General features: G+C 41.8%; 4 protein-coding genes across 6 annotated transcripts in view; all 4 read right to left on the bottom strand.

Annotated features, from left to right (window-relative positions):
• Positions 1 to 50: 50 nt before the first annotated feature.
• On the bottom strand, positions 51 to 5,237 carry slc25a17 (solute carrier family 25 member 17). Of its 2 annotated transcripts, XM_035181815.2 has the most exons (10): positions 5,070 to 5,237; positions 4,581 to 4,641; positions 4,287 to 4,353; positions 3,825 to 3,976; positions 3,492 to 3,608; positions 3,243 to 3,391; positions 2,695 to 2,742; positions 2,498 to 2,593; positions 1,930 to 2,015; positions 51 to 1,427 (listed from the first exon to the last, which is right to left on the bottom strand). In XM_035181815.2, the coding sequence occupies exons 1-10, from the start codon at positions 5,124 to 5,126 to the stop codon at positions 1,274 to 1,276; spliced, it is 987 nt and encodes a 328-aa protein (XP_035037706.1). In that variant the 5' UTR covers positions 5,127 to 5,237; the 3' UTR covers positions 51 to 1,273. The 2 variants fall into 2 exon arrangements, with proteins under 2 accessions (XP_035037706.1, XP_035037708.1); XM_035181817.2 differs by lacking the exon at positions 2,695 to 2,742.
• A 555-nt stretch (positions 5,238 to 5,792) lies between these two features.
• On the bottom strand, positions 5,793 to 9,406 carry rpusd1 (RNA pseudouridine synthase domain containing 1). 2 transcript variants are annotated; one of them, XM_035181818.2, is made up of 6 exons: positions 9,326 to 9,406; positions 8,084 to 8,325; positions 7,871 to 7,994; positions 7,625 to 7,727; positions 7,130 to 7,231; positions 5,793 to 6,787 (listed from the first exon to the last, which is right to left on the bottom strand). In XM_035181818.2, exons 2-6 carry the CDS (start codon positions 8,290 to 8,292, stop codon positions 6,372 to 6,374), a joined length of 954 nt encoding a protein of 317 aa, XP_035037709.1. In that variant the 5' UTR covers positions 8,293 to 8,325; positions 9,326 to 9,406; the 3' UTR covers positions 5,793 to 6,371. The 2 variants fall into 2 exon arrangements, with proteins under 2 accessions (XP_035037709.1, XP_035037710.1); XM_035181819.2 differs by having other exon boundaries at positions 9,322 to 9,406.
• Positions 9,407 to 14,782: 5,376 nt separating this feature from the next.
• arhgdig (Rho GDP dissociation inhibitor (GDI) gamma) overlaps positions 14,783 to 27,933 on the bottom strand; it is a 16,348-nt gene continuing 3,197 nt past the window's right edge. Inside the window, exons 2-6 of the mRNA XM_035181830.2 lie at positions 22,725 to 22,898; positions 22,123 to 22,206; positions 16,965 to 17,041; positions 16,027 to 16,090; positions 14,783 to 15,736 (exon numbers count right to left, since the gene is read on the bottom strand). Of these exons, the coding sequence (XP_035037721.1) occupies positions 15,537 to 15,736; positions 16,027 to 16,090; positions 16,965 to 17,041; positions 22,123 to 22,206; positions 22,725 to 22,898 (599 nt within the window). The 3' untranslated portion in view covers positions 14,783 to 15,536. The remainder of the gene's footprint in view (positions 15,737 to 16,026; positions 16,091 to 16,964; positions 17,042 to 22,122; positions 22,207 to 22,724; positions 22,899 to 27,933) is intronic.
• clcn7 (chloride channel 7) overlaps positions 27,189 to 27,933 on the bottom strand; it is a 21,775-nt gene continuing 21,030 nt past the window's right edge. The window contains exon 26 of the mRNA XM_047343822.1: positions 27,189 to 27,242. The gene's annotated coding sequence lies outside the window, so the exon portion shown is untranslated. The remainder of the gene's footprint in view (positions 27,243 to 27,933) is intronic.

A 27,933-nucleotide genomic window follows, 5' to 3' on the forward strand; every position in this document is an offset into this window, starting at 1 on the left:
ACTTTAATTCAACTCAGCCAATTACAATTTAAAAAAAAAAACGCACACAATTCAATTCATGAGGCTTTAATGACTTTAAAGACTTCAAAGGATGGTTCACTCCAAAAAAAATGGAAATTCATTGATTATCTACTCTACCACTATGCAGATAGGGGCCAGGGTGAGGAAGTGTTTGAGTCCACAAAACACTTTTGGAGTTTCAGGGGGTAAACAGCGTCGCAGTAGAAATTCAATACTATTGAAGTAAATGGTGACCACTTCTTCAAACGTACAAAACAGGGGGGAAAAATATAAAATGCCTCCATACTGCTCGACTAAGCAAATTTGACTCGAAACGGTGTCATTTACACCCTAAATGTGCTTGGATGTCCTCTACTGCTCCTTGTCTCTTCTCACTAGAACTGCAGCAGTAACTATAAGAAGAGGATATCAGACATTTAGGCTAAAATCATGGTGTGAATGACGCCGTTTCAGGTCAAATATGAATATGTACTGGCTTACGGACACATGGATGACACCACATGAGCAGTATGGAGGCATGTTGCGTTTGGTTTTTTTACGTTTGAAGAAGTGGTCGCAACTATTTATTTATTTTATAAACAAACACACACACAATAAACACGAGGGAGGAGACTGATGCTGTATTTTGATGTAGGGATACAAGAATAACACATCTGATGTAAAGTATATACTGTAGCTCTTCTAACAATGATCCACAGTCTTTACATAGGTTCAAAACAAGTGACATGATTGTGTCTGAGTTCACACACACACTCACAATCTGAACTGACAGGAATAAAAACAACTCAAAAATAAAAACTTGTGGTGGTAAAACCTCTGACCCACATGCACACAGACAAGGCTGTAGGTTCTCATGTTACATTCAGTGACAGTGGAAATGAATTCGTCCATAAACGACCACAGGCCAGTTCAGCAGGACCCAAACTCCAACTGAGCATTTGACAGATTTAGTAAAACTTGAGCAGATGTATTTGAGAAAAGATCCAGGTCCCAGGAAAATACATAAAAATACTGGAGCATTGAAGCAGCCCTTCACCTTCCTGTACACACATTTAACAAACTGTGTGTGAAGCCCCATCTACACGGTGGGCAGCACTTCTCATCTGATCATGACTATGATAATAACCGTAGTTTTTCCAGTGTCATGTGACAGATTTCCTCGACCTCACCATCATGGGGTCTATAAGTAGTGATTCATACATTTATACAATGATCTAACGCAGGTGACTGTTAGCGGCTGTGAAGCGTCTCGCTAGCGTCTCTTGTAGTTGTTGTGGCTCAGTCCCATGGCGCTGAAGGTGTAGCTGGTGATCTTCTCATACAGAAGGAACATGAGGGCAGCGGTCAGCACCGTCTGCAGCAGCTTGGCCTCCAGGCCTTTAAACAGACCCAACATGCCGTACTTCCTGCAGCAGAGAATCAGTGTCACTGTCACAGGACATTGTCAGAAGGCCGTGAGGGCAAGTTGTACGCCGGATGTTGGGAGATGTGTTCTCTAGAACTGTGCTTCTCTCAAATTATGTTGACAAAAATAGGTTAGTTGGTGCAATGTGAAACCTGATGTAAGTGAAAATTAATGGTTTAATTTGTTTGTTCTCAGCCAGATTATCTGAAACCAAACAGTCCTAGTCTGAATATGTGAAAAGCAGGTTTGACCTGCTTGTCTGAAAACATTTAAACAAGTGCATTTCTACATTTGATATTAAATTTCTTGCTTTTGAACTGCTAGAGGTGTTTTAAGTCAAATGTATGATTCAACATCGCATTATGAATTATATAAAAGGTCAAATAGAGGACATGAGACTAAAAATCTTTACAAACATAAATATGTAATGTGTGTGTGTGTGTGTGTGTGTGTGTGTGTGTGTGTGTGTGTGTGTGTGTGTGTGTGTGTGTGTGTGTACCCACCTGACTCTATTGACCAGTAGACACTTGATAGACCTTAGACTGGACAGGATTTTTGACTCGTCTGTTGACCTGCTGTATTGTCCAAACTGTGGTAAATGAAAAAAGTATGAAAAACTGTAAAAGCTAAATAACTGTATATAAAAATGCATCTCCACTTTCTCCTACTATCCAAAAATTAAGCCAAAATATCCCAGACACGAACGCTGCCGTCTTTTGGATGCCAGCAACATTTAGATCAATCCTTAGTGAGCCTCAGCTGTCAATCATGACGTTTCACCCCATTTTCATATAATCAGATAAGTAAAGCCAAAAATAAGCACTCGAACAAACATCAGTGTGATTAGAACTAACTTAAATAACAAAGACCTTTGAGAAAATGTATTTGATGACATTTTAGTTTGGTGCATGTCCCATCAACTAACATGGAGGAGCTTATGACCTACACTGCAGACAGCCACCACATGACGATCGAGACCCTTAGGCTTCACTGTTGGGGATCTGTCATGTCGACCATCTCTATAAACAGTCTATAACACGTACACAGACGTATAACACACATAGCACCTACCCTGAGGATGGACTGTATAGTCTGCAGTGGGTATGTAGCAGTGGTGGCCACAGCTTTGGCCACAGCGCCGATGAGGAAGACTTCAATGGACGACAGCTTGGGAGGGAAAAAGAAAGCTCGTTACATTTCTTGTTACAATTCTACGTAACATTATCAGAAGAACAGAGCTCAGACCAGCTGGTCCTCCGCTCCCTCACCGTGTTCACCCGATTCTCCTCAGCTAATGTGTTTATCCACAAATGAGGCTGTAGACAGTGAAAATGTCAAAATGTTATTGTCTCGTTATATTTGCTTCTACATTCCCTCTCACCTCTGTTTTTAAGCCAAAGAGAAAGTCATGTGAGAATCACCATGTCGACGCATATCGAGCGTCTACTCATCCAGATAATGGGATGACCTGAAGTAACCTCTCTATACTTTTCCACAGGTGTATATGTGCCGTTTTACAGACATCTCTTAGAAATTAACTGTATTATTATTATTAATTATTATAGGTTTACTTGTTTTCAGTGGATCATTTCCAGTATTTGTGTTCTTAAATATATATATGATAAGTTATAAAAGCATTCAACTTTAATTTTAGTTTTAGTTTTCAGTTCATCTATCCTCCTCCCTGCATCTGGACTTTCTTGGCCACCATTCCTTCTTCTAGCCTGCGTCTCTAATTTAAATGCACTTCCCTTTCCTTCAGATGTCTCTGTCCTCCTTCCCCTCCCTCGTCCGTTTCTGTCCTTGTCTCTCTCACCTCCCTGGGAACTCCTTTCTTCAGATGCCTCTTCAGCCCTTCATAAATCATGAACTGGATGGCAGGGTTCAGCACCAGCAGCAGGGATGGGAAGGTCCCGTTCCACAAAGCTCCCACGCCCTCCTGGCGGACAATCTGCACAAACGCATCTGCAGGAGCAAAACAAACGTACAATTAGGTCATAATCATCATGTATTTGGTGAATAAATGTGAATAAATTCTAAGAACATATAGACAATGTCCATTTACCCAGAATGCCGGAGTAGTTGGTGGTCCGGATGTCTGCATTGCGAAACTTGGAACCCTGAAGCTTCAGTCTGGTGTTGACCACCCACAGGGGTGTGGTGACGAGAACATTTACAATACCTGAAACACCAGAAACAGCTGTGGTTAATTTAAACATCTGTAAATCTAGTAATATTGAGTAAACTCAGATTTCAATGTGGCTGACACAATTAGGACGGCTCACACTTATCTCTTGACACAATCACATTTGCAAGATGGACTATTAGGATTTATAGGGTTTTATAGGGTTGTGGTTTCTGATTGGTTTTCTACTCTCACCTGCAAGGACCATCTCACCTGCAGTGATGCCAACGATTAAGTCAGTACTGGGTGCTGACGGTTTTCCCTTCAGCCATCTCGCCTTCAGGCTGTGGAAGCAGTAGAAGTAGACAAAGTTGGAGCAGCACAGGCTGCAGATGACGGGGAACCAGCCTCTGTAAGGAGCCAGACTAGAAAACACAGGAACACATCTCAGACCACTTCTTAAACTCCACATAGGACATGGTTTCTGGTGTTGTGTGTCAGTTGTGTTGTGGGAAAACGATTTCAAAAGAAGACACGATACCAAACCACTACGGGCGTTACCATGAGGTTAAACAAGCTGTTAATTGTTGGACATGAAAATGTTCCACCTTGGCGTCAACATTTGTAGTATTCAAAAAGACAATGTACACAAAGTATGTACAGGATGTAAACAAAGGCTGTGTTTTACATGTAGTAACTGACAAAGCTGAGAAAAATGTGATTATTTCCACTCACAGTCCTTCTTCTTTGACAATTTCTGCCAGAATGGCTGGAGTGGATCTGGCCTTTCTGTTTTCATCCACTGAACACAAACAAACAACAAGTGGTTTTTGAGAAAATACAAAACAACAACAAAAGACTACATTTAAGATACAATACAATAATCCTATATTAGTCCCACTATGGGTAAATTTGCCATAATAACAATAAAGATAATAGAAAATAGTACAATGCAAAGCAAATATAAGTAGCGTAACAGGATTTTACAGATAGAAAATGTGTCTTGCACATTTCTGTTATCCTGCTCACCTTGCAGCCGTAGTCTGGCAGTGTCAAGGGGGAAGAATACTGTCATCGCAGTCACGCTTCCCTGGAACAGGCAACAGTCAGTTGTGCAACATTAATATTTGTACATGTCATATTGTTCCATATGAAGAAAAGAAAGAAAAAAACACCCACACCAAATGTCATTGCTAAATCTCATAATTTTGAATGGATTTAAGTTTCTATAGCAGGAATCATGCAGTAAAGCAGAAGTTAGTGGGTCTTCTCCTGTCAGCAAATGGTGCTCTTCAATTCGGCATTGGTAGATTATAAATAACAGCTGCTGATTCCCGAATCGAAGACTAATGTGCACGTTAGGATTTCAAACACAGCGTCTCATGCATCGTTTTCTAAATCATCAGAATTCGCAGTATCTTGAATGGAGTTTGGTTTGGCAGATGTTAAAAAAAACAGCGTGTGCGCACTGACAGCTGCAGTTTGCACCGAACATGGAGAAAGTTGAAGTTAACTCACCACAGCTCCGGATATAGCGTGAACCAGACTCTCGTAGGAGAAGACCTCAGCAGCCATGTTCACCTGGATTAGTTTGATTTGAATCTTTAAACTGTTTCCCTGACTCTTGATTCTGTCTCACTCCTGCTCGCCTCACTTCCTGGTGTCTGACTGAAGAGACGCGTGAGCCTATGGCCACTGCTCTTGTTGGATTGTGGGTAACGTAGTTCTCTTGACACCCCTCTCTGTAAACACAGCCTAGTGTCCTCACACAAACTGAATGAAAACAATGCATTGAAGTGGTGATCACACATTTTTAATTTTGAGATCTGACAAACACAATTTAAAATATTGGATTTTTAGAATAAGTAAATTGTAACTACAACAATAATGGAGCATTAATTACTGAAAGAGAAAAGAAAGACAGATAGATAGATAGATAACAGACGACTGAAAGATTCCTGAAGATCACCTTGATGACAACAGAACACAAAGGCAACCTTCATACGGGACTAACACTACACAGGGAGAGTTGTGATCTGACTGGTGCTGCCACTTTATGCTGTGTGGGTAGCAGGTGTACATGTGGCGTCTTGTTCAATGTGTCACCTTCTGGCAGTTGCACAAACCCACAGTGTTCCTTGGAAAAGTCAGATACGACACTGAAACAGTGTGTTTTTTTGTTTTTTTTCTCTGCTCAGAGATAGTTTATTAAAATGTCAAAGACAAAAAACTTATCACAGATTTTTGTTTAGTACAGTTTTATTAACGCTTAGTTTGGAGAGATCTGTATTTTTAACATTGACACAAAATTCTTTTTATTTTTAATAGTGTACTCAAAAGCTGTAAAACCATAAAACATGACAAAGACCGAGGAAGAGGGTTGGAAACTGACACTAAAAGCCCATTTAACATATAACAGCTTTTACTTTGATTTTCACATCAATTTCTGTGAATCAGTGGCTCAGAACTTTGGCACATTGAGATGATCTGCTTGGCTAAATAAATCTACAGGAATAGATTTATTGAAAACTATAAAGGTAAACTTGAGCAAGGCACTTATTTGTAAACTAGTGCAGAGGCGCTGGTCCAATCGTGGGTAGATGTCAGTGGTTTGAATTGTTAAAAAGCAGTTTACAGGCGCACACAAGTAAGTTTTCTAACCTAATGTTTATAACTGGTTTGTGAGGGAATTAACGTCCTGGTCCACAACCACATATGCCAATAAAAAACTACACTGGTGGAGTATACACGTTCAACGTGGCTTTCATAAGTAAAAAGCTAAAATAAATTAACATAAATAACAACACAAAAGACTCGTTATCAGTCTCCAGCCCATTCACTCAGCCACTCTTGACACTGCCTCCTCTGCTCATCGCTCTCCTTCTCAGTCCTCTGTTCCTTGCGACGTTTCCTTCTCCTCTCCTCCTCTTTTCTTGCGCTCTCCTTCTCCTCCTCTTTAACCTTCCTGTCCTCCTCCACCCTGCGCTCCAGCAGGGCCTCTACAGTGGCCGTCAGTGTACGTAACGAGCGCTCCGGGAGCCACTTGGGATCCACCGCGGGGAGGAAGGGATCTCCGGCAGAGACGAGCAGGGGCTGTGGATCCAAGGGAATGTGGAGGAAGTGGGCGTGCAGCATCATGCGGTACGGGGCGTCGTCCGCTCCTGAGCTGTAGGTGAAGTCACCGACGATGGGGTGGCCAATGGCGCTGCAGTGGACCCTTAACTGGTGGGTCCGGCCTGAGGGGGAAAGAAGTGGTGCGGTGTCAAACAGGGAAGAAGAGCCTTGTCATGAACATGATATCTCAAGATGAAATAATATATTACTATGGTCTTAAATATGAATCTTTTTACCAATCAATCACAGAGGGTAGACAACACAGTATGCTTAATTAGTCAGTGATGAGTTAGTCATCTTTCAGCTTCAATGTAATCATTTCATCATTTAATGTATGATGAAGCCGTTTCACCAGCAATGACCCCTGTTCCTTGTGTAAACCTGCTGTAGTGTCATTTGTTACAGAATGGATCTTGAGGTGAATATATGTGTATATATGAAAGGAAACAAACGAGTGCTGTTACCAGTGAGCGGCTGCAGGAGCACCTTGGTCACAGGATCTCCATCATACAGCCCATACTCCAGCACTGTCAGCCCGGTTTGGCACGGCTTGGGGTTTTCACAGCCTGACAAGAGAAGGACAGACTGAGCATGAGCAGGAAAAAGAAGAAGAAAATGTGTGCAGTTATATTTACATTTGACAAGAGAGAAATATGAATCTATTAGTCATGTTTGTGTCAGCCTGGTGTAGTTTAATAAATAGTCAGGCAGTGCAGTTGGTCATTTGAAGCCTGAATTAGTCACAATTATATGAATCATTTCCAACTCTATCAAATTTGCTACAGAGGAAAATTTAAAAAACATGCTGAACATATGAACAAAGGCTGAAGTTTCCGACAGACAGACAGACAGACAGACAGACAGACAGACAGACACAGACACACACGCACGCACGCACGCACGCACGCACACTCACACTCACACTCACACACAGTGCTAACCCGGCCCAATGTATGTACCTTCTGTTCCCTCAATACACATCATATGTGTTTTTCCCTCTGAGGAGTTCTTGCCGATGGAGAAGTCCAGAGTTTGCGTCTGTTCCTCAACGCAGCCGCGAATCTAGATAGCAAAAATGTGTAAGTAATTTAAACTTTATTGAGACTTTCTATCAAACATAAGTGAGTTTAATATGAGTTTTGCAGCTTTGCAGACAAACAGATGCATGTGTGTGTGTTTGAATCCTTATGGTTTGTAGTTCATACCAGGGCGAGGTATGCTTTAGTGACAGTGCGGTCCTTGAAGCAGCGGTAGGCGCGGCCGGCCGCAGCTTTATTGAGGGCAACACAAAGGGCCCCACTGGTGGAGAAATCCAACTGATGACAGAACCTGCAGGGGAAAGAAGAAAGATGATGAGACTATAATGCTCTATGAGTACAATGTCCACGAGCTGATTTAGGTAGCAGTGTGATTCGGACCTGAATCCGTAGTAGGTGCTCGGGTCCGCCAGCTGAGGGAAGCGGTGCCGGAGTTGAGCCTGCACGGTGTGTTTCTCGTACCACATCTTGCTGTCAATGCGGATGTCCCAGTGCTTGTCGACCACAATGAAGTCATCGCTCTGGTAGAGCACACTCAGACTCTCCAGGCTCTCCAGGCTCTCCAGGCTCTCTGGCTCTGTGGTCATCATGTGCAGCGATGGACTGACACAACACCTGTAGCCCTGTGGAGAGAATATGGATGATCATGTTATTCCTCTATGTATTTATCTAACTATAAACCTTCTCTGGTAAAAACGTAGGCCCTGACTGCATCAGGCACAACATCTGGATCCTGAAATTAAATTTGACCTCTTATGTGTATTTTAAACAAATTTGCCTTGACGTTTAAGAAGTATTTATCATTGTGAATGACCCATTACACACAAATATAACATTTTGTGCAGTGTCATTCTATTACCATTTTATTACTATTATTATTATCAGGGTTTCTGCAGGTTTCAACAAGTTAAATTTAAGACCAATGTCAAGTACAACAGATATAAAGGAAGAACAGAGTCCTAGAATATAATATAATAATTACCCATAATCAAAGATATGCTGAATTTAAAGCAGGACTGACGTTACCATATTTAAGACCTAGTGTATGATAATTTAAAGTATTTTAGTCACATTTAAATTAGTACATTGTATATCTACTGTTATGTCAAATCTTATGCAGAGTAAAGTACAATACTCCTATTTGACATGTAGTAGAATAGAAGCACAAATTAGAAATACTGCAATAAACAGAGAAAGTACCTCAAGTTAGTATTTCATAGTAACTATGAATGAAGAGAACATTGTAAAACTGTCCATGACGAACATAAACCAGCCACATGCACATCAGTGTTTAAACTGGTTTTAAACTGGTTGAATGTGTGGAACAGGTCGTAGCTGCTCTCGTGTCTGAGTTACTTTTTTAACTGAATAATAATAAAGAGGTGATTTCTGCTCATCAGGGAGAAGCACAGACACAACAACCTGCTGCTAGCTGTCTGGTTAGCCTGTTAGCTCCACTGGTCTGCTAGCTGCTCCAAGCTAACAACGTCATCAAACTAGATATCCCGCTGGTTATCAAATAATCTGGATAATCACCACGGATTAGACAACCCGCAAATAACACGTGGGATGTTTCTGACGTAGTGAAAGTTCGCGTGAAAACACGAATGTAAACAAACCCACGAGGAATCCAGCAGCTGCTCGCTCCTTCTTCTTCTTCTTTGCTTTGTAATGGCGGAGGACAAACCACCGTGTAAGACGAACAGCGACACCTACCGTCTGTGTAACATCATTAAAGACATGTATAAATAGTTTACACTGTGTATAAGTCTTATTATTGTACTATCAAGGATGAATGTGAAGTATATACAGTCTATGAGTATAACACATATGATGAATGATGTCATAAATAAAAGTTCAGGTGATTATTATGAACCATTTATCATGCAAATTTAGATCATATTCATATTTTTTGTCACAGTCAAATTTTGAGGGACAGTGATGCTTTAAGTACCAGTCAGTTTTTTTTGGACAATCTCATTTTATAATTTATTATTATTTTAATTGAAAGAAATCAACAAAATGTGTATTTTGACAGTAACACCATTAATCATTTTAACCTTCCAGCATACACCAGGCTCTAAAGGTCATTTACCCTCTGTGGTGTATCACCTTCCAGACTGGTAAGGTCTGGAGTGCAGGAACATGCAGACTCAGCAGCTCTGATCTGTCTGTGGTGCCACCGTGTAAAAACTGAACCACCGTGTCGCCGTGCGGCCTCTGAAAGCCGCTGAGACGTTGGTGTCTCACTAGTGCTCATGTTTTCTATTTCTACAGCTGTCAGCAAAAGTTGCTCCACATAATAAAAAACATGAAAAACACACTGTACTTGCTAACTAATTATGGCTATTTGGAGTTTCACATGGTTGCCCCTTATCACCAGTATGTTGTACTAGAATAGTGTTTGGCAAGTCTAATTAAAAAATATAAATCATAACAGTTTTCCTAAAATAGTCACTGGGTTTTTAGAAGCAGGGTCTTTTCTTTATAATCTTGTGATTTGTCAGCATTCGCATGTTCGGAGGAATCCTCTCAATCTACTCCCTCAGAAATTTTAATCATCTTCTGTGCTGTGGATCTAAATTTCCTCTCAACGTTTCTCCATGTCACACTGGATTATTATCAAAGTGCTGATTGTGTGGAACATACTGTGCTGAAACGCACAGGTTGAATAAAGAGCAGGGACCTCCAGTAATCCCTGAACGCAGCCAGGTAGCAATGTGTTTTCAGCTAAGAAGATTAAGAATTATTATATAATTGACATTTCATAACCCGCTCGGCCTCTCCTTGAGTGTGTGTGTGTGTGTGTGTGTGTGTGTGTGTGTGTGTGTGTGTCTGTGCGTGCGTGTGTGTGTGTGTCAGATGAAGCACTGTGTCTCTATAATTGTGTCTGAGGTTATTGTTGCGTAATATTTGAGAGAAAATAATCTCAAAGAGCTGAATGGCAGATTGGCATGTTTACCTGGGCATGAACCATAACACAAAGGATATCAATATCTAACACACACACACACACACACACACACACACACACACACACACACACACACACACACACACACACACACACACACACACACACACAGGCACGTGGCACAAAGCAGTTTTCCATCACAAACATTTCCGTCAGATGACAGAGGATCAAGAGGAGAGAGGAGAGAGTCGCTGCCTCAAGCTCTCAGATATTACAGACAGTTATGATGATCACTCTCAATAACAAGCGTATATTGTTGCTTATGTTACAAAACTTGCTTTACTTTGAACTTGAAATATCATCAAATGTCAGATTATTTGCATGTGAGGGAAGCAGAGGAATAATTTTCCGGCTTTGTGAATGAAGACTTACCTGGATGTTGCATTACCGTGGATTTTACTGACTCCAGGCTGACTCCCTGCTTTTTGCTCTCTGGATCTTTCCAGGAATTGAAACTCTTGGATTGAGTCTGGAACGAGACGACCAGAACACCAGACTGATTTGGTGTGTTCCCTTCATCTGGATCCAGTACAGCAGAGTGAAATATGCCTAATTTAAGGAATAATAACACCTTAATTGATTTAAATTGATGATCCTGATTATTTAAGCCTTGGTCGTTGGACGCATTTCTGTATTTTGTCAATCTCTTAGACTTAGAGTTCTCTTGCACTTCACACCTGCATCAGTCTCGTGACTTTTCCGTGCATCATGCAGAACAAGTCGTTTCTGCAGGCTCGCTGTGAGGAGCCCATCATGACATCGGACTGGGGCCTGCCTCTGCTGCTGGCTCTGCTGCTGCTGGCTCTGCTCTACACCTTCCTCTATCTGCCGGCCACAGCCCAGCGAGCCCTGCTGGAGCAGGCGCTCAGGAGCAACAACACCACCGCCGCAGTACCCACGGCCTCCGAGGAGGACTGACCCACACGTGAGGACAGAAGAAGGATGGAGAAGAGCTGTCAGTTGTCATGTGGCTGTGACCCAGTCCCTGAGCAGGTGATGTGGATAAACCTGCTCTCAAGTGTTTTACCCAACAGTGGGAGAAAAGGATCATGAAACAGATTGTTTGGGTCAAAAATATTCTGATATTAACCTGATTAATCGTCTGAATAAGACGCTGCCATAGAAACAGCATCTGATTACCTTTACCTTATCAAATGAAGGAATTTGGAGAATTCCGACCTTAGTGGGATCATGTAGACGTGTTTATGTCTTAATCACATTATAACATCCTATTGAAGTTTTCACAGCATTTTGTGACATTGCCATGTACGGCAGTTATTTCTTGTTGTCGTTAGAATCAGACTATGATCTGCAACATGTTGACATGACTATGATTAGAATATTCAACTAATGTAAACATCATAATACAAATAATGTCAGACAAAGGTCAATATCTTGTTGTCAATAATAACCCTGGCAGAGGAGATAATAAGCATTAGTATTTCTATGTTTCCTTTACATGTCTCGGCAAAGGATTTAGAACTTAACTTACATGTACATTTCTTTATTGTAACATTTGATTTAATCCACATGTAGAATGGATTTTAACATGTTGCCGTGTTCACATTTTAACATCATGTCAATAATGTAAGAAAGCAGACAATAAAAAGACAGATTTCTCAAGTTTTTTCTGTCCTGTGAGTTCTTCTTATCTTAATCCTCTTTGTCCTTTGAGGGGAATGAGGCATCGACGATCTGCCTCCATCTACAGGCCTGTCCCGGGCTACGTGTCGGGCCTCTCCCCATGTCAGACCCGTCTCTTTGAGCTCGGCCGTCACAGTTTGCCACCATATTGTTTTGGTCCGACCTTTTTTGCGGGTTTGGTGTCCATCTTGGAGCGATGTTTGGTTTGATGTCTGATCTCTAGCACCACACTCTGGCTCTTAGTCGTCATGCAAAGTTCTTCATTTGAGAGGAGATGTGGCACATGAGGCAGAAGTTGGATCTTCTTCATGTCACTTTTCACTACGTGCCCGTGTTCTGTGTGAGTTACAGGCTGGACATTCACAGGTTTACTTTAGTTTAGATTATTGGAACAAAGACATTTCCAGAGGACAAATACTTCAAAGGAGACACGTCACTGGTTGTTTGAATTGCCTTTATTAAAAGATACAGGATGCTCGATTTGACACCAATATTTGACGATGCAGCACTTGACTGTTGCAGCCTGGGGGGGGGGGGAGGAGACACAGACTGCTGCTGCTATCTGTGCCTTTAAAATGTCCCATGTAAATACTGATCTGCAGTATCTGGCAACAAGTGAGCTCTGGATATTGCATCAGCATCTTTTTTTTTCTTTTTAAACCACATTAAAGTTTTTACAGTTAAGTTGTTAAAAAAAAAAGGAAGAGAGAGAATCCGGTTACACCATGCAACACCCAACAAGCCAACATTTACAGTTAGTTTTAGATCACAACAGTTTCAAATGGTAGTTCAATGATCAATATGTTCAGCAACGATGATAATATCATATCCAAAGACTTGACACAATAATGATATTTCTTTTATTTTTTAAGGGGGAATCAGTTTGTCCTTTCTCTGACACTACGTCACTGTTCTCCAGCTACCATCTTAAAGTGTTTCCTTCAAATGTATATTTTTATTCACATCTTGTGTCCTCGGAACAGGAGAGCGGTTCAGAAAGGGCGAAGTTTGTTTATTTTCACTGTGTGAATAGTATCAAATACTCAAGGACATACATGCATCTCTTTCTACAATATACACAGTTCAGGTTCCGTCTTTCATTGGTCTGCTCTTTCAAAAAGCTCCACAAAGCAAACTGCTGCTTTAAAAGCAAACAAAACTCCTAAAAAAGTTTGATAAAATAATCTAAGTGAAGTGATTTCATTTTTCTTTTCATACCAGTGAATGAATGGTTTGGAAAGTCATGTTCTGATCGTTTAGTGGGTCATTTTATCAAAGGACTCTAAAATATTCCTTTATATGTTGTATCAAAACTGAAGTTGAGGATTTATACCGATGTAAAATACATGACTGCAATAAAAAGTGAGAATCAGGAGGGAGGACCCAATATTAAAATAAGATAGAAGATGGTTGAACCTCGTCCCTTAATCGATCAACAGACAGATCAATAAAAACCCTATCGCATGTAATTAAAAACATGTAGAAACTAAATAAATACATAAGAAAACACATAAAGTAAAATTTCTGGTGACATTTTGATTCCTTATATTCTAATGTTTTCAACTCATATGACAAATCTGAGACAACTGCCATTCTTACGTTTTGGAACTCCAACTACTTATTTTCTTCATATTTTAAGTGGACTTATTAAAATGTATTTGTAGTGGATATTGGAGGTTTTGATATCCTGGATCTAGAAATTAACGTATCCCGCCCGACTGACTCCAAGAAAGAACGTAACGCGACCTTAAATTTACAGTGACATACTGCGTCTCTGACTAAGATCAGGTTTTTCCACAGCCTCAAGACAACAACGGTCCTGACCTCACCTCATACATTTGCTATAGAGACAACGTGGGCGCTGAACACGCAAACAACAACTGCATTGGTTTGAAACTTTAGTGACACTTGCGTCACGCTTGGGTGCAAGATATGGGGCCCTTCACCTGAAACAAGTCTTTCCAGGACTTATTGGGATAGTTCACTGAAAAATTCATTCATTATCTACTCACCACTGTGCCGATGGAGGAGTGGGTGAAGAGTTTGAGTCCACAAAGCACTTTAGAAGTCTCAGGGGTAAACAGTGTTTAGCCCAGGCGACCTCGTCTTCAGACGTATTAAAACAACAGAAGAAACACAACATGCCTCCATACTGCTCGTGTGGTGTCATCCAAGTGTCCGCAAGCCCCGACATTCATATTCGACTTGAAACGAGGTCATTTACACCAAGTTTTGTCTGCTTTTGTCTGCTAGCTTAGCCACTTCCGGTAGTGGACTTAAAACACGGTGGAAATGACCTTGTTTCGAATCGTATATATGAATGTCTGGGTTTGCGGACACTTGGATGACACCACACAAGCAGTATGGAGGCATGTTGTGTATTTTCTGTTGTTTTATTATGTCTGAAGACGAGTTCGCCTGGGCTAAACACTGTTTACCCCTGAAACACTGAAAAAAAAGTGTTTTGTGGACTCAAACACTTCACCCACTCCTCCGGCATAGTGGTGTGTAGATAATGAGTGAATTTTCATTTTTCGGTGAACTATCCCTTAAATCATATGTATATTGTTCTTCCCTTTGTGCCTGAACTGATTTCCTTTAATCACCTGCTGCTGTATGAACATATGGAAACATGCAGGGGCGTTTAAAGGGACCTGAGGGGACCCTACATAAAACCAAAATGGACCCTCTCGCTAAGAAACACATGATACATGATACAGTTTTCGTCTCCATCCAAACCTCTAAAATTACGAAGCTTTTGGCAGAAAGATAGAGGCAAGGGCCTCGTGGGGGGTTCTGACCACGGGGTTGTCGCAGTCTACTGTACATACCCATTATAGTATTTAAGGGGGTTCTTGGGGTCCCCCTCTCAGCTCGGGCCCCTGGAAATATAACAGTATGAGGAGGAAGGAGACTGAAAGTTAAACTGAAGGAAGACTCCTTCATGTGGATAACTTTAAAATGCAGTTACAACCCGGAGTTAATAGAGAAAGGAAGGATTCTCTCCTTTAAACGTCCCAGTTGCTCACAGGTTTCATGGGACCTGCATCAAACAGACAGGGGAGAAAAAGTAGAAGAGGAGAACAGGGAGGAAGAGGAGGAGGCAGAGGTAGAGCCTCCAGTTTTGGGCGGTGTAAAGAAAAGAGGGAGGTGAAGAGTAGGAGTTAGAGGAGGGAAGAGAGCAGCATCATCCTCCTCTCTCTCTCTCTCTCCCCTCTATTCGTTCCAGTCCTTTAGGATGTCGAGGTTCCACTCCCAGGACAAGAAGACGTTCTTGTCGTCGTCGATGAAGTAGGACTTGATCTGATAGTGGCCACGTGACATCAGGCCTTTGGGTGCTTCGTCAGCCGGGGTGAGATACTCGTACTCCCCTGGCTTTGGGCCGTAACTTCCCACCATGTACGACACCTTGTCCACTGCAGGAAGATACAAAAGTGTAATTCTTAGAGGTCTGTTGAATATAGGCCCAAATTTCATAAAATGACTTCAGCTTCACTCACACTTTCTTGTTAAAGTCATATTCTTACTTGAAAAATAGGACACAGACAAATATAAACTCATACTCACATGTTTTTAGGTATAAATGGGGACATTTAAGTTTATTAAACACACAATATAACTATGTACAATGATTGATGTTCATTTGTCTCCTTGTCAGTGTTGGGGTCATTTTCTATTTGGTCTTATTTCATCTTTATGAATTTACCTTTTACTCCTTTTCTGGACGTCACATGATGGTACCTCAAGCCAGCAACAATTTCTCGGTTCACCTGGAGACAGACACACAGTTTCATTAAATCTTTGCTAAGATCTCACGCATTACAGGCAATTTAAAGTCTCCGGTTCACCTGAATACATGAGCTCAGAAGGGTTTGTGTGTTTGTCAGTGGGAGGAAAGTGGAACATGAAGGGTAAACACACTCCATGTAGCAGCATCAACCCTATTAGACATTCAATAACTGCAGGTAGCAATGTATCTATCTAACTGTTATTAAATTACTTTTTAATTATAAATACCACAATTGTCTACAAAACACAATGGTTATACAGTGAAGGCGTTTGTCCAGCAGGAGTCCTCAGAGCACAGCAGAGTCGCTCTCTCAACTGTTTGTTTATTCTCAGCACGTCTAACATCAACCATCGGAACCAGGACAAGTGAAAATGACCAGAGTTCCTCCTCTGGGCACAATGAATGTATGTACAAAATTAAAATGGAAATCCAGATGATAGTTGTTGAGCCTGTTGATGGTGCTAAAGTCAGTCGGCTTCATCCTCTGGAAACTGTTTTAATTTCAGTTCAATGTCATTCACTGTCGTCAACAGAGCCAAATGTTTGCTATTCATAAAAATAAAAGTAACAAATTTATAATTTTAGAGATGATAATCCATCGTCAAACATGAGAAACTAACTTACTGACATCACATGACTTACTGCTTGTCCAGCTTTAACCTTTACTGGCACTCTACAATGGAACAGCACTGAAAAGGCTCATTAAATATGATAATGTTCCTGTTTGATATTGTGGTTCGATTGAGCAGGACACAGAGGCTTACTCAGCATGGTCTCTCTTTGTTTATACACATCCTTCTATGTTTTAATGCACATGCTTTATTTAGCTCTGTGACCTCACCCATCCATCGTACCTTAAAGTGAATCTTTAGTCTGTATCTCGCTCCTTCCTGCACTGAGAAGTTCTTCTCCTTCAGAGAGTTCAGGTCTCCTGCGAACACACGAGAACAAAACAACAGTGAAGCATCACACATGGACAACATGGCCCTAATGACATCATCTTTTACATTACCACTGCAGACACGTGCTGGAAAATGACTCATGATACGACTCTGCAAATATATTGTAATACGGTAGGAGAACCAATAAAACCAGAGATTGCTTCTGGAGGAATTGGTGAATATTCATCTTCAAATATTGCAGGTTTTTGAAAAGGTTAGTTTCTATTTATATTTGACATTTTCAGCAGTTTGTTGTTATTTTTCTTCTTTTTCCTTCTTCCTTCCCATTTTTCTTATCTTGAGTCCGAGTGAACGTTTGTTTCAGATGTAATGAAACTCCCCAGGTGTCCCTGACGTGTTGCATTCACAACAATACGAGATCATAGTGACCTTTGACAGCTGAAATCTATTCAGTTCATCTTTGAGAACAAATGACAACTGGTCAAAATTCTACGTTAAAATTAAAGGGAGGACTTGAGATATTATGTTTAAGAGGCCCAAACAAATCTTTTGTGAGGCCACCGTGACTTTGACCTTTGACCACCCGAATGTAATCAGTAACACCGTGAGTCCAAGTGAATGTTCACACCAAAATTGAAAGTATTTCCTGGAGGTGATCCTGAGATATCATGTTCACAAGGTAAGAAAATATAGTTTGAGAGGTCACAGTGACAATGATCTGTGACCTTTGACCACTAAATTCCAAACAGTTGATCTGTGAGTCCAAGTGAACGATTGTACCAAATTTGAAGAAATTCCCTGTAAGCATTCTTGAGATATCGTGTTCACAACACTGGGATGGACGGATATTCCGTACAAATACAGAATATGGCATGAAAGTCAACTCAGTTAAATTTAATGCAGTAGCAAATGTACTGCCAAACAAGAAATATCCTTGAACCTGGGGATTTGAAGCATTTCCCTCTCCGCTCTGTAAGATGAACAGTCACTTGAAGGTCTGATGCTTTCTGTACAACTCTGTCATAATACTGGTGATTTAGTGTTACTGCTAAAACCAAAACACCGTCTTTGCACAGTAACACTGCTGTTGCCGTGCTGTGGGGTTGAATGGGTTCATACTGAGGGGAAGAAGCATCCCGAGCCATTGTAAAAAAAATAAATAAATAAAAAACCCACACACAGCAATCAGAAATGCATCCACCACCTAATCACTTTATATCTCAATTTAAACTCAACCATCCGTCCTGAGTGCTTCCTAATGGACATGGAGAGAGAGGACGGACGAGATGAGGGCGAGATAGAGGGGTGAATGCATACAGACATCAGTGGAGGGAGCGAGGACGGAGACAGGAAGAGAAAGGAAGTGACCTACAGATAAGATTCACACACACACTGAGTGCAGACAGTGCAGAACTCAGTTTGGTGTCACAGGTTTGATTCCCACTGGTGTAACCTATATTAAAAAGAAACATATATATACTGTATATGCATTTTTTTGTGGCACATTCAGACATTAAAGGCCTCCAACAAAGGGTCTAGGCTCCGTCACTTCTACTGTATACAACTCTCCTAATGTTTCACCCTTACTGAAAATAAAATATATTTCCCTTGTGATTTGACGTATATGTCACGGACTTAATAAAGCTGCTCCTCAACAGTTGACTTTTGGAGATTTATTTTTACTGCTCTGTATCTTTGTCTTATTTCTGTCAATCCATCCGCCTCCGCAGATCCTCACCTCTCCCCCCCTCTGATTCCTCTCCCCCTCCTCCTCCTCCTCCTCTTCTCTCTCTCTCGAGAGGAAAAGATGCCGACCTCCTCCTGGGAGCGTCTGACTGAGAAAAATAGGTCAGTGTGGAGAGCTGTCTACCTGTTCTCTTCTCACACACACACACCCACACACACACACATAGTCATGTCTCCTTTTACATATATTGATTTCCTAACTCTATCCTTAACCGTAGTTACTACACTAACTAACCATAACCTTAACCTAAGCCTAACCTTAACGTAAAACTCAACTTAAGTCATGTCTTCACCTGAAAATGTATCATTTACATTACGGGGACTTGGTTTTCGTCACCACAAGGAAGACAAGTCCCCATTATGTGACTGTGTAAACGGGTTTCAGGTCCCCTTAAGCCAACATGCCGTTCTTCTGAATGAACGTCCCTACTTTCCATTCCTCCTTTTATTACACAAATTTTACAAGTGCAACACCCTTACAGAGGCTGTGTGTTACTGACATGATCCTCGACACAACACAGAATGGTGACAGGTAGATGAGTGACTGACATGGAGAGGCTGCTCGTTGTGAGCGAGTAAATGAGCAGCACTATATGTAGCCTGCTCAGCAAAACAACCCAGGCTGCATGAAAGTTTAACAAAGCCGGCGTGCTTGCATTTAGGGCAGCGGAGCACCGAGAAGTCACAGGCAAGGATATTGCTTTGTGTAGATTGGTCAGGCAGCAGGCCACAAAATACACAATACAGTTTATAATGCACCATATATCAAAGTGCAGGTAGGGTTGTGTTTAACATTATAGTGTAGACATATTGTTGTGTAGTGCGTCATTAACTGAGACATGTATGAGTTCGGATATTATGGTCATTTCAGAGCTAAAACAGGACGTAGGTGGTAGTGGACTCCTCCGTCATAATAAAAGTTTGATTTCCCCGCATAGAAATCACAGTTTACAGCACATGTTCTGTAGTAAAATGTTACAATCCTCTTGAAATTTGATGTGTAACGTGTCCTTTAACCCAAACTAGGTCACAGCTCTTGCACGGCTGACCGACCACATCGAATTTCTATCTCTGGTCGTCTTATTGCCGTATCCACCGAGACACTGAAATATATCACAAGTTGTTTTTCTGCTGCCAGCTCAGTCTGATGAAAATCGTTTTTCATATTTCAGTGCATAAACATTCAGGCCCATTGATCTAAACAGAAGCCGCGGCGAGAGCTGGAATGACTGTCGGCTCTTGCGGAAGATTAATCTGAAAGCAAGGCAGTGGGCCTGCATTCACATGGAGTGAAAGAAGGTTGGGATGTAATGAATGATATCTAAGGCAGAAAGTAAGTGATGGATTAAGACGAGGAAAGCAAGGATCCTATACACAGACTGAATGAATCCTATTATTTCAAAGATATTTGGGTTTAGTCTCTTTCTTTAATAAGTCAGGGGGACAATTTGTAGTGAATCCTCCTCACTGAAGGATCATTATCCTGTTCGGGTATAAGTTTCACTGTCTGCGTCCCGAACAATCTCCTGCTGCCTTCTTCAAATGTGAAAGTTGAGAAAATGTTCCGGATCCAATTTTTCCAGACATTTCCCAGAGTTCATGTCCAGCTGTCCCGAGAGCCAGAGGTCTGACGAGCTGCAGACAGATCACATCAGATTCAGTACTGAGAAGTTAAGGTCGAGACTCTGACCCAAATAACATCTCAGAGGTGAAAACTGATAGGACAACTAGCATCATCTCCCTTCTCCTCTTCACTTAAACTCAGAGTGTAGAGCAGCTATAGTGCAGCTTCTCTCTGTCCACACACACACACACTCACACACACACATGCACAGCAGTAAATGCCCGTCATCAATTAGGGCACCGTGCTGCACTGGTAACAGCCTATAGTGTATAATGAGATCGCTAATGCATTCAGCCACGGACAGAAAGTCCATTTCACATGGAGCCTGGTGCCGGCTCGGCTATCTGTGTGTAACGTGATACACCAGCAGAAAAGATTATTACACTGCTGCTTACGCTGTAGATTTATGATGGGAGACGCTTTTCTCTTGCAGCACGAGCCTATTTCTCATTTTCTCTCTAATTCCACAGCATGAACAGCATAATTCAAGTCAATTATTATGCGACCTGCGTGTTCCCCCTTGTGCCTGCGTGGGTTTTTTCTGCAGGTACTTCCAGCTTCCTCCCACAGTCCACAGACACGCAGACTAGATTAATTGGAGACTCTAAATTGACCATAAGTGTGAACATGAGCGTGAATGGTCTTTATACCTCTGTGCAAGCGAGGCTAATGTTTTTGGGTTGTCCGTACGTTGGTCTGTTTGTCCCATTCCCCGTGAACGCCATATCTGGACAATTCCATGGGGAAATTCCTCAAATTTGGTACAAATATTAACTTGGACTCAAAGATGAACTGATTAGATTGGAGGTCTAAGGTCAAAGGTCAATGGTTTTCAAGGAAAATCCTGTGTGATTTTCCATCTGCCTCTCATTTCCTCTGTAACTAGCACCGAATCAGTGAGCTACTTTTCACAGCTCTCTGTGTTTGAGATGGAGAAAAAGGTAAAGTACAAAGTCAGCATTGCCTAGCAACCAGGTGGCCTTTCTTTTTAGTCTTTGCAGTCTGTGATTGGGAGTTTTCGAGTGTGAATGAACATACACGGTAGGTAGATGATACATTCTGTGTGCGATAGGCAGGGAAATTCTCAGACGAGGAAAAAATCAAAGCAACTTCTGAATGCAGTGTAGTCAGGAACACACACACACAGACACACACAGATTGATTTTTTTCCTCAACTTTGTCCTCTGTGACATAATTTCTTGCAGCCCCGTGATTACAATGCACTGCGGATGCACACACACACACACACACACACAACCCTACAGACACCTCACTCTCCTTCCCTGCCTGTCGCCTTCGCCTGCACCCGGGGGAAAATGTCAATACTGCCCACTAAGCAAACATTTAGCTGTGTCTCCTCTCTCAAGCATGGACACACCCACTGCAGTCTTTCTGCACGCCAACTGCAGCACAGTGGGGTGGGATGCCTTGCTCCAGAGCATATCAGTAACATGAGAGGGCAGAGCAGCATCATACCACATCCACAAGTGCTCAGGGTTTGGGTGGAGAGGTAAAGCAAGACAGAGGAGCAAGAGAATAAACAAGAGACCAACAGTCAATAAGTACTCAGGAGTATTACTACATAAATACATGAATAATACTAGCTATATCATCGCATGAGTATTGGGTATTCATGATTTGGACCATACCCATCATCCTTCATTGAGATCTCTCTTTTTAACCTGTGAAGTTTTATGAATCCTGCCTGCGACAGTGGCTGTGGGTGAATGTGCTGTGTACCTGTCAGGTCCATGGTGATGGGTCCAGGAGCCTGGTCACATAACAGGGTCATCCTGGTCACACAGACATTGGGCCCAGAGGCGTCTGGAGAGAAAGAAAAAACAAATATGGTTCTTACAGATTTCAGATTCACGTGTTTCTCACTGTGCTGCATGATCCTAGGATGTAGATGAGGTGGTGTTGAGTTACAGTCGTGAGGGAGTCAGAGCTATTCCACCGATATCAGCTGGCAGGACCACTGCTGGACTGGAGATGCTGAGGCAAGCAGGTGGCACCGTGTGTGTGTGTGTGTGTGTGTGTGTGTGTGTGTGTGTGTGTGTGTGTGTGTGTGTGTGTGTGTGTGTTTGTGTGTGTGTGTGTGAACTTGATAACTCAAAGGAACTACGCACCAAGTAGTTATATTGAGTAAATGGTGTTATTAAAGCTGCAGTTACACTCTGTACCAGTGTGAATCACCAGCTCTTCTGTCAATAACCACACACACTCACACACACACACACACACACACACACACACACACACACACACACACACACACACACACACACACACACACACACACACACACACACACACACACACACACACACACACACACAAACCTCCTGCCAGTGGTCCCATCCCCAGCAGGGTCTGCTTGTACTTGACCAGACTCTCGTCGTCCTTGTCCAGGTCCTGGATCTCCTGCAGAGTCTTCTGAGCCGGAGGATTATAGTTGAGGTTTCTCTCGTCCTCTACCTCCTCGATAGCTAAATCCTTCTTGTCAGCCACCAGACCTTCCAGAGAGGAGGAGAAGGAGGAAAAGACCGTCAACATGTCTCTGTTTTTACAGGGGGGGGTTCCAGACCATTGTTTTTATTTGTCCCACACTCTATTATAGGTGATCTCTATTATAGGTGATCTCAATTCCCATTCACGAGGGATTGAGACTCTAGGGCTGTGTTTTTAGGGAGCAGTCATGTCGTCCATCTTTATATAAAGTCTATGGGAAGTTCCCTCTGTTGGGAACCAGTGACCATTAACTGTCAGCCACAGTGAGAGGAAAGTCATCCAACTGCATGTAAAATGATGAAAGCTGACCTCTGTCTCACAGTAAGATGTAACATGTTCAGCAAAGCACATCAGAAGTAAATATTTAGCTCCAGTCATCTGGGGTTTGGATTTCATCATGGACTTTGATTCAATATTGAGATTTATAGACATCCCATCATGTCTTCTGCAAGTTGAAAAAATTGCATCATAGCATCCAACCTCATCTGCACCTCCAGGGAGTGAAAACACGCAGACTGTGAATAGTTTTCTAGGAATCGTTTTCTGGGACATTTTCAGTGCTGATATACCTGGTATGACAGACAGGGGTTGTACCATATGAACTAAAGTGTCTGATTTAAAAGATTATGGTTATGACTTATTTATAACATCCTCTCTTACATGCACACACACACACCTGCAGATGTACATATGTTCTATTGTCACTACTTTTACTACTATCTCCTGTTACTCTTGTATTTTTCCTACCACCCTTAGAATTTATGATATTTAATTTTCTTTCATTGCATTTTATTTTGTGATTTTGTGAAAAGCCTTTGGGAAAATGATAATTAATATAATTATTCATTTAAACCTGAATCCCTTTTTTCTTGTGAATTATATGAACCATTGCTGTCTGAACACCAATAATACACATACAAATACAAAACTTTATATCCTAAATACATAATAAAGTTGCAGTGATGTGTGATGTGCTATCTCATAAACTGACAAATCCGCAATGCATACCTCAAGACTACAGGAAACACACACTCACACACACACAAACACACACACACGCTTTGTTGCAGACGTCTATTTACCGAGCAGTAACAGCCTCATGTAATAGCCTCTGGTTCTGTTTTTATTCTTCATAATGAGACAGCTCGGTGCCCATCAGCGAAGAGGTGTGTGTGTGTGTGTGTGTGTGTGTGTGTGGAGGTAATTGGATGACACAGAGAGTACACAAACACACATCCACGCTCAAATGTATACACACAAACATACCCACCGAAAGCATAAAGACGTGTCTCCACACAGACACACACACACGTACCCATGCACTCTTGTGTGTGTGTTTATCACGGCACCCCACCCAGTCAGGGCCAAACACGACTGCCTTCGCCTGTCACCATGGCAACCCTTTCAACTCCCCTCGCAGTGACATCACCTTCGCTGTGAATCTGTTTTATACGACTGGAAATACACAGCGGAGCATTTACTTTCACTTGCAGCGAGAGAGACCGATGGTACACCAGTTTTAATACATTCACGCACACACACACACACACACACACACACACACACACACACACACACACACACACACACACACAAATCTGTATTCAACAGGAAGTTTTCCTTCTTACTGGTTCTAATCCCTTAGTTCTAGTTTTTCTGGGCTTTTATAATATGCAGTATCTTTTTACTGCAGGAAAATTGTTCTCATTTTTGAGATACGGCCCTAACTCAACATGGTGTAATAAAGTTGGATAATCCCCACGTGTGTTCCCTCCCTTCAATATTCCTTTGATTGGAAAAAATAGTTGAGATACTCAACAACTTCTTCGATGTAATTGGATCTAGTTCCACTTTCAGTCTTTCCTTCGACCACATCACAACACTGAGACTATAATACTGCAGTACTGATTTGATCATCAATGCAGACACTAAATATGGAGTCCCACAGGGTTTGATTGTTGGGTCTCTAGTATTCAACATGTACAGGCTCCAAATCTATGAAATAAAGACTTTGTGTTTCAATCAGCATTTTACCATCTTTAACAAATGGCAAAAGTTAGAAGTCTCATGTCCATGTGAGTTTTAAACTGACTCCCCTCGTGCATTTCTTCATCTCAATAAGCAATGCCACACCCCTCATATCTTTCTTGCTGCCATTATGTAAGAAAGCACAATACAAACGTACTTTAATCTGCGTATTATATTACTGACGAGAACTGTTCAAAACCATTTCCAGGCAAAGTAGCCTAATATCTGATTTGAACAATTACCAAATGTATCTAGTGCTGGTTTCCCTCTTTCCTTCCTACACACACACAAACATTAAACAATACAGTATGTATAACATGTATAGTATGTGACTTCATAAATGATTCAACCTGGTGCATTTACATATATCAAACTCCGTAGTACACCCCCACAGCAGTGTGCACGTGCCCACACACACACACACACACACAGTGTTAACGTGTTCCTGAGCTGCTATTAAAACCGGATTCCTCTCTCACATCTGAGAGCGGCTCTGTGATCTCCAGACTGCTGACCTGTCACGCTAACCGCATCAATTAACATTTATTTGGTAAGGCAGGGTTCGTTCCACAGAGAGACGCTATCTTGTACAACAGAGTATTTGAATATGGATTTTTCTTTTAAAGTTGTAGTGGCAAGCGCAGCAGAAATTTCTCCTTTGTTTTCACCGAGCTTAATTAGCGTGAACGCGAGTTACAGTGACCCGGTAACAGTTAATCTGATCTGAAGATCGATTATTTTTTATGTTGATTAGAAAAATAATGTAGAAAAAAATATATAAGTTGCCATTTATGTGTGATTTTTATTATCGTGGATGATTTTCAGCTTTTTTCACTGCTGGCATAAAACATGAAAAGTCGCTGAATCAAGTCCGAACATGCAGGGATGAAACCTTCCATATTTGCTACCACTAAAAACAAGCTAACAGTGGCCGACAGCCTGTAGCGGAGGTCCATGTATGTGCATGTGTGTGTCTGATCTTGTGCGTGAACATATGTGTGTGTGGCCCCATCTGCGATATGTATTAACTGGTGGATTTTCTTTGACGCCCATAAACCGCCTCATTACCCCAGTAGATCCTCCAACCGTCTTCCGCATCATTACACTCGGGCCTGCGGTAAAATAAATCAGCACTTTGAAATTATTTATTTACCTTTTAAAGATTTTACTACAAGGAAGAGTGAGAAGGAGCATGTGTGCAACTGGGAGATACACTTGTCACCTCTCAAAGAAACTCGCTGTGTTACTGAGTTAATATTTATTGTTGATGCGGATTCGGAGGCGTCTCAGGTGCCGTGCAAGTGCGAAAACCTAATAATCACATAACTTGGGATTCATTTATCTTCATTTTGCTTTTGCTCCATTAAACACAAAGTTATTTATCTTCTTTTGTCTGTATATAAAAAAAACACTTCACATTTCTGCATCAGACTTTTATCTGTCATCTGCTACGTTTTGAAAGCTGTTGCCAAATCAAACTGCTTCGAGGATCAGCAGCGTGCGGGGATGCATGTTCCACAAGACGCAGACTCGACGCTCATCCGCTGACATTTACAGCTAAACCCACACGTTAAGTGAAAATCAACACGGCCGTCTGCTTGGCAGGAGCTGTGGCTTCAGGGGAGGAAGGAGAAGGGAGGGGGTACGGCGAGGACGGCTCACATGAGACCTCAGACAATCACACAAACACACACACAACAGTTGCTTCTCTTTGTTTTTTGTTGACACACCTTTCACTAATGTCTATACGATGATTTAATCAATTGTTGCCAAATCAGATGAGAAAATTTAAACCACATCTCGGAACAAATATGAAGAACAAATATATACAAACATCAATTTGCTTTTTAAATATTTGGAGTTATGTATCACAGGTAACTTCCTGCCGTCTCTGCTGGTTACCTGGCAACTGCAAATGGTCCCACGAATTGAGGTTTTCATACAAGCAGATATAACTTGTTGCTGCTTGGTTGATACGGTCTAACAGCACCTAGTCAGCGGTTTCCAGCAGTTTCCCTTTACTGTGATGAGCAGTACAGCTTTATATTTAACTGGGTTTAGATATTCTCGTCATGTCCTCTGGCAAAATCAAGGAAATGAGCGTATTTAACAAACTATTCGTTAAAACGTCATCTTCCTCGTAATCACTTCCTGTCTGCCTCCTCGTTCCTTAACCCACATACTGTTCACTCTGTCAGGAAATCACTCTCTCGCTGTGTGTGTGTGTGTGTGTGTGTGTGTGTGTGTGTGTGTGTGTGTGTGTGTGTGTGTGTGTGTGTGTGTGTGTGTGTGTGTGTGTGTGTGTGTGTGTGTGTGTGTGTCTGATCCAAGCCATGATTTGCTGTACTTTTATAGTCCTCTGAGGCTTGCTGTCACTGCTGGGTTCTTTAATCCTATAACAAGACCTCTGGGATACTGAAACACACACACACACACACACACACACACACACACACACACACACACACACACACACACACACACACAGGGTTGCAAAGCTATCCTTATTAGGACTTTGCATTCACTGTGGACAGCCTAACCACTTACTTACCCCTTTAACCTTAACCAGGACCTCGGAAATTAGGTTTTGCCTCATTAGGACTGGGATTTGGTCCCATGAGGTCTACTGGTCCACACAAGGTCAGTTTTTAGAGCTTGTATAATAAAGGGAAAAGCAGTAAAGGAGGAATGGTGGTGTCACAGTCGCCTTTTGTGCCACAACATGACCAGAATCAATCTGAGACTCACAACAACAAGAACAAACAAGTCGTTTCCTTTTTGATGAAAGGTCTCGATGACGAAGCAGTGATAGCGCCCGAGTCCGGTGATATCACCTCGTGCTCATCACCGACGCTGCAGCTTCTGTTTATATTTAGCGGATTGGTCATCTGCAGACCTGATACACGAAACATCCGATATGCTCTGACCGGTATCGTTACAGTCGTCAATACTGTTCGTTCGTCAGACGATAGCTGATGGACTCCGAGGTTGAACTCTGCTGTTTGATCTGGC

This window comes from Hippoglossus stenolepis, chromosome 16 (genome assembly GCF_022539355.2).
Source record: "Hippoglossus stenolepis isolate QCI-W04-F060 chromosome 16, HSTE1.2, whole genome shotgun sequence".
NCBI lineage: Eukaryota > Metazoa > Chordata > Actinopteri > Pleuronectiformes > Pleuronectidae > Hippoglossus > Hippoglossus stenolepis.